Source organism: Mauremys mutica, chromosome 3 (assembly GCF_020497125.1).
Source record: "Mauremys mutica isolate MM-2020 ecotype Southern chromosome 3, ASM2049712v1, whole genome shotgun sequence".
In the NCBI taxonomy this organism is placed as follows: domain Eukaryota; kingdom Metazoa; phylum Chordata; order Testudines; family Geoemydidae; genus Mauremys; species Mauremys mutica.
This window is the reverse complement of record NC_059074.1, coordinates 68,270,658-68,280,464: the sequence shown is the minus strand read 5'-3', so window position 1 is coordinate 68,280,464 and position 9,807 is coordinate 68,270,658. Positions and strand designations below refer to the sequence as shown.

Here is a 9,807-nt window from a genome sequence, read left to right as displayed (position 1 = left end):
AATAGCTCTAGTTGTATTCTGAATTTCTGTGGGCTGCACACAATTTACTCCTCTACTCACTGTGCTTGGACTGTTGAGGGTTGGAAGATGAGTATAGTGGACAAGGAAGCAAACTCATCTACATCCTCCGTTATACTCCGGCCTTTTTCCATCTTGAGGTACAGGGAAAAATACTCAGACCCATTCCTTTCAAAGTCCAAAGCAGGGAATATGAACTGACATCTCTAATGTGTCTGCTTGGGACCTGCTTAACCCTTCTTCACGCTGACTACTTTAGTGCATTTTTCTGCTGTGGATGTGGGGAAGAGCACTGCTGCATCAGAGTGAAACCTTAGCTAAACAAACAGTGTCCTAGTATATTTTGCCTCCTGGATGGTTTTTCAGGACATCCCTCCTGCTAAATAGATTAGCTAGGTGGTGTCTACATTGAGTGAATGATAGCAATAAGTGCACTATTTAGTACAAATTTCTTAATATGCTATGGTGATCGGGCATTGTAGAATGAGGCTAAGAGAACCACTAACTCTGGTTGATCTTCCCTTTTATGGTAAGCATGAGGGGGAGGATAGTTACTGTAAATAACACGTGCTGTCACACCACTATAGTTATGCTTATGCTGACCCACAATCTCTCCATCTCAAGTACACCACCACTACAGCCGTGTGTGTATTCTAAGGGTACGTCTACACTATCCAGCGATCGATCCAGCGGGGATCGATTTATCGCGTCTAGTCTAGACGCGATAAATCGACCCCCAAACCCTCTCCTGTCTACTACTGTACTTCAGTGCTGCGAGAGGCGCAGGCAGAGTCGATGGGGGAGTGGCAGCAGTCGACTCACCGCGGTGAAGACACCACTGTAGGTTGATCGTAGCTGAAGTTGTGTAACTTAGATCAATTTCCCACCTCAGTGTAGACCAGGCAGGGTTAAATGTAGCTTGCTTAATGCCAGTTTGAAATAAACCAGATGGATGAGAAAATGCTTATAGTAGATACCTGAACGGCTTTAGGTAACATTAGCCAAATTAAGGGTGGGTTTTGTAATACAATTGATGGCATAGGTGTGTATGTTTTAAACATTTTTACTGTCATTTAAATTTTCAGTTGTGGGAAATTATTTAATGACATGGTGAGATTCAAAAAATTAAAGCATAACTGTTAAATCCCAAAACAAAATAAGTATCCTTACATCAAACTCAGTTCTCAAGCAGCATTTTTTTTACTTGGCCTATCTATATTTTCAGTGGGGTGTGTACAGTGAAATTGACATTTAACGATACATTAATTGTTCCAAGCCTATCTCTAGACTTTTTTGCTGCTGCCATTTTTTTGTCCTCTTTTCTCCCTGAACTCGGTGCTATTAGGATACATTTCTAGCATGTGAAGGCTGTGATGACCTAGGCATGGTGGGCTCTTGCAGTTTGGTTTCACACTTGAGCTTTTCCTTGAAGGAACTGTACAGTCATTTAAAAAGGAGTTAGAGAAAAATGTGTTACCAATTAAGAGCCTCTGATTGGCATTTTCTGTGATTTTATCAATCACTAACCAACGGGAAAGATGCATGTTAGGGGTGGTATTTGTCTTGCCAATTCTTTCCTCAAGCTGTAGTGCTGTAGGGATTTTTAGCCTTCTATAAACAAACGTTGGAATAATATACCAAAGGTCATGGTGAATTCTCTATCGCTGCCAATTTTACAGCAGATTTTGTGCTTTTTAAAAGATACACTGTAGGGATTATTTTGGGGAAGTTCTATGGCTTGTGTTATACAGATTAGAGATCAATGATCTCGTCTTGGAATCTATAAATATAGTTCTTTGGTGTTTGAACACCTTTTTCTTTCATTCGAAATCCCTTGAAGTGCAAAGCCTGTCTTCCACCTTTCAAAGCTTTTGGAGTAGGCCAGGGGATGACATGCAGTGTGATGTGGGGAACCTCTTAAAACCACCATGCTTCTGTGCAAGTGCCTGTGGCAGAGTATTCCACTTAGGTGTTATGTAAAACCAGTTCCCTGCAGTTGGATTGTTGGCATTGACTTGTGGCCTGCACTGTTATACTTGAGTTAAATACTTTTTTGTAGCTGTAGCCTACAATCCAAAAGCAAAAATAAGTTGAATGCAGTGACCATTTTTTCATTTAATAAAATGACACTAAGGAGCTGGGTTAGCCCACTCAAGCAACCAGTTTATAAACAGCTGTCCATTACTAAGAGCTATAGCACAAGGAAGGAGCAAGCCTGTTCTACCAAATTCTCCTCCCCCCCCCCACCACACACAACTGTCATGTAACATTTATGTTCCCCAGCCTCTCTTTCATGTGGTATGAAAGGGAGTGATACATTTTCAGCCCTGGTGGCTGGAACAATCTATTGCATTGTTTATAGGCAAGAAGATGGGAATAGCTATTACTGTGGTCTTAAAATTTAGGCTGCTAGGAAGGAGATTGAAGTCCACTACCTCCATGGTAGCATTCTCTGAAATGCTTCTAGGAACAGAATTGAAGGGTCTCACTGTGTGGATGAGATGATGGTGTAGGGAGAAGGGAGGGTAGATTTATTAGGAACAGGAGAGCCTTTTGGGAAAGGAGGAGCCTATAGGGGAAGGATGGCACCAGATTCCTGATATGTAAAATTAAAGTTTAAAAAACTCTTTTACAACTACAGGGCTGGGGGGGAAGGTGACAGGTGTGGAGGAGCACATGGTTCAGACAGACACATCCCTTAGAGGATCTTGTCTATTAATGGGAATTCTGTATATCCTGGTAAGGAGAGAAATTGATAAAGTACAGATAAAAACTAAAGAGAAACAGTCAAATGAGTCTTATTCAGTTACATCACATAATGACAGCTAAACAATGACAAATTTTATAAGTGCTTGCATGCAAATGAATCTGAATGCCTGGTACTAAAGAGGATATTGATAGAAGAGGCATCTTTGACTTGGTGAAATAAGCAATTGGACATGGCAGTACTATAGTACAAAATATATAGGAATGACAATAGGTCATGCTGCTGGGGAGCAGCATATGTGAAAGTCAAATACAGTAATCTTAAAGGAATTAAACTACCATAGAATCTCTCTGGATAGAAATTCCATGCTTGAATAAGACTATAGCAATAGGGATACACTACTGGCCAAGATGGTGAAATGCTCCAGACAATTAGAGAGGCTATTAAAAGAAAAGTCAGTAATAATGGGGGATTTCAACTGTCCCCATAGTGACTGTGTATGTCACCTTAGGATGGGATGCAGAGAAAGTTTCTAGATACTGTACCATTAAGGGAAGAGGCAATTCTTGATTAGTCTTAAGTGGAGCTGGTTTGAGAGGTAACTATAGCTCTAGGTTTTGGCAAGGAGGGATAGCAATATCTTGAGCTGCAAAGATTTTTTTTTTAAATTATGTATCCACTCGCTCCATACATAGTCCTTGTTGGTATGTGTATTGTGTAGATGCTTTATTTTTTTCTGCATATGAGCAAGTGGGTTCTTCAGAAATGCAATTATTTCATCAAACAAGGCAACCAAGGGCGTTTATTCTCTCTCTCCTCCCCGCCCCCAAGAACTATGATTTTGTCTTTTTGGACAGCATGCATGCAATTACCAGTCAAAATTTCCACTGGCTGGGCTGGGAAGCATTGGTTGGCCTTTTGGAGTAAATACATAACCCTTTAGCTGTGCAGCTCCTAGTAACGAGTAAGACTCTCTGGACTGAAGTTTGCACACCCCACATTGAGAATGTATCTGACTACTTTTGGGGGCTATTTATCAGCTCATCAGAAAAAATATAACCTTAGTCCTTGCTTTGAAGTAGGCTAGCTTGCCCACGCAATCCATACTGAGATCTAACTTAAAAAAAAAAAAAAAAAGTCAAACACTGCACGTAATCACATTTACTTCAACTATTTATCTTCCTGGGGTGAGAAGTCACAATAGATTACTGTATCAGGACAATCCTGTATTGCAGATTTTTAATGCTGAGAAACAGTGTACCCTTATTTTAGGCTCCCACATTGTTCTTCCAGACTGATGGCACTTTACAAACAATTCAGAATCAGTAGGTTTGTGATCTGGAGTGGTTCTGTCTTAATGTCTACACTTCACTAGGATAGGACAGCCCCACACTTAAACTTGTTTCATTCCTTGCGTAGGGCACAAGTGGTTTGGAATGTTCCACCCATCCTGTGATAGCAGTGGCTGAATAGCTGTCAGTTATAAACTCATGTCAACATTACATTCCCACACAGCTGTTTCCCTTACTTGTCCCAAGACAATGAACACAAATCTTTGGGGGAGAGATGATGACCTTGTACTTTAAATGGGTATTTTATTACCTTCCTTCAGCACTCAACTGTGCAATGTTCTCATTTCTCCTATGTGGATAATGAAATCTAACTGATAATGTAGGCTAGCTAAAGGAGTATTTTTGAAATAGTCTTATTTACAGTCCAGCTATGTTATCAAATTGGATAGGAACAATTGTTTTTGTTCCTTCAGGAACACTTCCTTCATTTTCTAGTACAGAAACCCAGTTTTCTTCAAGTCTTCCCAGGGTACCATCACCAGGATCATCAAATAGTTCTGCTTAGAGTGGCTGGTATTGCACACCACAAGGGGAGTTCTCAGTGGGTTCTGGTTACAGAGGCTTGTTGTTTAAATTCTCAGCAGAATTATTTTTTTAAAATATGCAGTATCTGGAGAACATTTCATAACGTGACCATTTAAATCCAGATTGTGAGCAAATTACATTCAGCATTCAAAGTTACACATTAAAAGAAAATTCAACACAATCTCATTCTGGCCTCCTAGCCTAAACCACATCGTACATCACAGAAGATGAAAACTGGTATAGAACAGGGGTCAGAACTTGCAGTTTTGAGTGAATATTAAATCATGTACTAAAGCTGACTCCTTGTCCATACAAACATGTATAGAAAAGAGGTAGTATTTTGTTGGCAATTAAAATATAGTACATAAGTCAAATTCATGCGTGGTTTTACTCCTTTAACATCAGTAGAGTTATGTAAGGAATTAATTTGTCCCAGGGGCTGCATTGTCCCCCAAATGCCATAATGAACTTTCACAGGCAGCGTACATACATTGGTTGGTCGGTCTTAACTTGTTATATCATTTAACAGCCTCCCCATGTCAGCCTTGCCACGTGATCTGTTTTCTGTTTGCTAGGCTTTATGAACCCTAAAAGTTCCAGTTCTGAAACAGCTCTAATAAAACGAGCGCTGGAAGTTCTGGTAAAGGAAATTAACAAGTATATATGTCATGATTAGAATAACTGAATTTAATGAAGTCACCACTTAAATTTCCCCTCTAGCATGGGGGGGATTTATTGGTGCATAGTAAGCACTGTTTCAAGAAGGTATGTGCACAGATTGAAATTCATTAAAATCATGGCAACATGACCTCTGACCTACAGGATAAAGTAGCCCTTGCTCTAACCCAGGGACTCTCAGGACCCCCCAGGGGCTCTCAGGACCCCTCAGGGGATCATGAGGTTAATTACATGGGGGGTTGTGAGCTGTCAGCCTCCATCCCAAACTCTGCTTTGCCTCCAGCATTTATAATGGTGTTGGGGGGGTTGCACCGAGAGGCTTGCTATATGAAAGGGGGCACCAGTAAAAATGAGAACCACTGCTCTAGCCTGTGCAGGTCCTAGCTGTTTGGATTGGATGTGGTGGTGACTGAGGAGAGGGGGCTACAAAATATTAATTTTGTAAACTTAAAACATTTAGGGTTATTCTGTTTGTACATCTCTGGACAACAAAACTGGAAGAACGAGGGGAAGAACCCCACCCACCTGACTGAAACCCATCCTCTGGTTGCAGAAACAATGCCCCAGCTTTTGACTTCAATTCAGGCATTAATTATTTTTATTTGCATAATAATTGAGGTAATGCCTTTGATGTGCTTGTTTGTGCCATTCATCTCTCCTCAACACCTACATATACTTAATTTAAATGGTAGAGGATTTAACTTCCTTAGAAATATTAAATGCAAGTTGACATTTTTAAAGGAAATCTACAATATGCTACAGATTAATGAAATGGCACTTGGGACCTCATCTAACCCTAAATAATTAAGGTTTTGGCAAAAAGCACCATCTGACAAATGGTCAACCGTCCTTTTGTGATTTTTTATTATAAGATTGCTTGAAGAGTATTCAGCCCTCTTTCAGTCAGTTCTCTGTGCATGGGGAAGCCGCATTAGTAAAAGCTTTGTTCATCCATGAGAAAAAGGCCAGTGGCTTGTACATAAATGAACATTAAAAAATAAATTCAAGCAAGAAATAAAGGATACTGGATAATTTCATCCACCTGGTCTGTGGCCACTGAATCTGGGTCTGTTCCTTCAACCGCTGTTACCACAGTTGAAAAGGCCTAAAGAGAAAAACAGGTAAGATACATAACCCCTCCAACCACACACATCTCAGAGACAGTACTTGCATTACACAGGCTTTTCTGTGAACATGTGCATCAGCAACTGTTAAAAGGCTAAAGAGGAAAAAAGGTAGCTCTGTAAACCATAAAATTTGGTTTACTCAACATAAACAAGGTACAAGCAGCAACAGGGATTTTCATTGTTGGGATAGTGATTCCCAGCACTGGGAGGGGAGGTTGAGTGGGATGGTGATTTGTGGGCCTTACATGTACTTGCAGGGACAGGAGTCAGTGTGGCATGAGAAGACTTTGGCTTTCAAAAGTGATGGCATTGAAGAGAAAAACAAAATGAAGAAAAGCATGCAAAAAAAATCAGCAAAATGTAGAGACTATACACATATATAATCAAATATTTTCATCTTCACATACCTCTAACCAGTCAACAAGATTTATTAATCTGCCGCACTCCAAATGAAGTTTATACACAATGCATATGTCAGGAGCAGTATTAGAAATGCATCCAACATCACTTTTCAAAGTTTGATTCTGGTAGATAAAAAGAAAATGAAGGAAGTAGTTTTCACCGCATATTTTATCTTTAAAGATCTCTAGCGTTGAAAGCAAATATGATCAACCCCAGATGACTCAGGAAGTTAGTACTGTCAGTATTTTTTCATATTTATTGTTTGTGCCTCTAGAAGTACGGTGATGAGTACAAAAAAACCCCAACTCTCCACTCTCTCCTCCCCCCCCCCCCAAAACCCAACAAAAAAACAACAAACCCAACACAAATCCACTGGCGACATAAGAAATTAAACGATGTATCATCTGGTTTGCAAAAAGAAGACGTTACTCACCTTGTGCAGTAACAATGGTTCTTTGAGATGTGTCCCTATAGGTGCTCCACTTTAGGTGTGCTTGCGTCCCTGCACTACTGACAGGAGAACTTCAGTAGCAGTGTTCATTAGGCCCGCACATGCCCTGTCTCTCCTCATGCCCTACCACAAGGCTAGGCAGTGCACATGGGCTAACCTCCCTCAATTCCTTCTCTAATGCAGAGTAATAGAAAAAAACTCCAAAGTAGAGGGGAGGAGGGCTGGGTTGTTGAACACACATCTCAAAGAACCATCATTACTGCATAAGGTGAATAACTTTTTTTTCTTCTTTGAGTAGCCTCCCTATAGGTGCTCCACTGTAGGTGACTCCTCAGCAGTATCCCTATTGGAGGGCTGGGACTTTGGAGTTGGGTGAGTTACAGATGAGAATACTGTGGTGCTGAAGATGGCATTGATTGCATAATGTTCTGAAAAGGTGTGGACTGATACCCATGTCACTGCTTTACAGATCTCTGATAGGGACATTCTTGAAGAAGGCGATGGATGAGATCGACCTTGTGGAGTGTGTGCGAATACTATATGGAGAGATCATATTGCAAACTTGATAACATTGTCTAATGTAGTTTGAGATCCATTGGGAGAGTGTCTGGGTTGATATTGCTAAGAGTCTTGGACCTTTCTGCAATAGAGAGGAAGAGCTTAGGAGAGTTCTTGAAAGTCTTCATCCTATCTAGGTAAAAGGCAAGGGCTCTCCTGGCATCTAATGTGTTTAATATAGCCTATCTATTGTCTCGGTAGAAGGTCTGAAGGTGAATCAATTGATTCATGTGCAAAGGAGAGGTTAACTTAGGGATGAAATTTGGATGCAACCTGAGTGTAACCTTGTCCCGAAAGGATGATAGCACATCCCCCTGTGTGTGGGATGTGCTATCAGAACTGCCATTTCTCCTATTCTCCTATCCAGGTTGATTGCTTACACACCTCATTGAAAACGGCCTTCCTGATAGCAAACAGGTGGCCATGGGTTCGAAGGGAGACCTAGTCAGTCCTTTTAATACCGGGTTTGGGTACCATGTGGGGATAGGAAGTTGGGGCTGTGGGAAAGGTTTACTATACCCCTGAAGAATCTTGTGGTTGAGGGAAGGCTGCTATAGCCGCTAGGTGGACTCCAAGAGCGGAGAGAGAACCCCCATCTTTTTAGGGTCAGTACATATTCTAGGATCTTTGGAATAGCTGCAGATGTTGGGGAGATTTGTTGGGAAGAACACCAAATCCAGAATCTGGACCATTTTGGCAGGTACGTATGGCGTGTTGAGGACTTTCTATTATGTAGTAATACCTCTTGTACCTCCTCCGAGCGGGAGTTCTCTAGGTGTTGGAGCCATGAAGGAGCTGCGCCTTGAGACAAAGAATCCCTAGGTTGGGATGTAGGGTGCATCCTTTGTTCTGCAAGAGGAGGTATGGCATGCACTGGAGAGAGATCGGCAGGCACATTGCGAGTTATCATAGTGTCATAGAATCGGAAGGGACCTCAGGAGGTCATCTAGTCCAATCCCCTGCTCAAAGCAGGACCAATCCCCAGATTTTTACCCCAGTTCCTCAAATGGCCCCTTCAAGGATTGAACTCACAACCCTGGGTTTAGTAGGCCAATGCTTAAACCACTGAGCTATCCCTCCCTGCCTGACAGGTAAGGGCACCAGGTCTGTCTTGGCCACGTAGGAGCAATCAGGCATGACGTGTGCTCTCTCTCTCTCTTATTTTTAACAGGACTTTTGACAATGGGGGGGGAAGGAGGAAAGGCACAGAGAAGGTGAGGAGGAGAGCATTGTCCATGAAGTGTTGTCCTAGCCCTGCTTTGGAGTGGTAATGTTGGTAAGTGGCGAACTGTTCTGTGGTCAGTGTGCCCCACGGCCTGAATAGATCGTGAAGTACAGCTGTTTATCTCCCACCCGTGGTCATATGGGAAGCTGCTGACAGTGTGACACCATGGGAAATATACCAGTTCCATAGACTCATTGCTTCTGCACAGTGGGAGGGCAACCTGGCTCCCCCTTGTCAACTTATGTAGTATATACTTGCCATGTGGTCTGATAGGAGTCTCGTTTGTGATCCCTTGATCAGTGGGAGGAAATGGGCGCAAGCATTCCTGACCGCCCTTAGCTCTAGGAGGTTGATGTGAAGGAATATCTCTGTGGATGACCACCTGCCTTGTATTGTGAGGTCTTTTAGATGCACGCACCACCCTATGAGCGATGCATCAATGGTGAGAAGCAACATCTGGAGGCATTGCATGTGAAGCCTGGCATGTGCCCCAAGAGTTGGAGGCAGTGTCTGGTTGATATTTGTGGGCTCTTTTGAACGGTCTCTATGAGTGTGGCCAAGAAGAGGAATCTGCATTGAGAGAGGAGTGCTCTGGCTTGTAACTAGTTGAGGTTGGCACCTATGAATTCCAGAAGTTGAACTGGAACGAGAGTTGATTTCTGGGCGTTGATCTGTAGGCCCAGTTCTGTGAAAAAGTCTATTGCAGATTTGGTGAGTCAGTGAACCTCTTGGATGGACTGAGCTCTGAGGAGGCAATTGTCCAG

The 9,807-nt window shown here is 42.1% G+C and overlaps 1 protein-coding gene across 7 annotated transcripts in view; it reads right to left on the bottom strand.

The window, feature by feature from the left end:
• Window positions 1–1,027: 1,027 nt before the first annotated feature.
• The window catches only part of ORC3 (origin recognition complex subunit 3), an 81,602-nt gene continuing 72,822 nt past the window's right edge, over window positions 1,028–9,807 (bottom strand). For 6 of the 7 annotated variants that reach the window (XM_045009761.1, XM_045009755.1, XM_045009756.1 and 3 more), the window contains 3 exons: window positions 6,815–6,931; window positions 6,306–6,385; window positions 1,028–5,230 (listed from right to left, as the gene is read on the bottom strand). In XM_045009761.1, the coding sequence (XP_044865696.1) occupies window positions 5,125–5,230; window positions 6,306–6,385; window positions 6,815–6,931 (303 nt within the window). In that variant the 3' untranslated portion in view covers window positions 1,028–5,124. Of the gene's footprint in view, window positions 5,231–6,305; window positions 6,386–6,814; window positions 6,932–9,807 lie in introns of those variants that run through there. The other variant, XR_006578049.1, reaches the window with a different exon arrangement.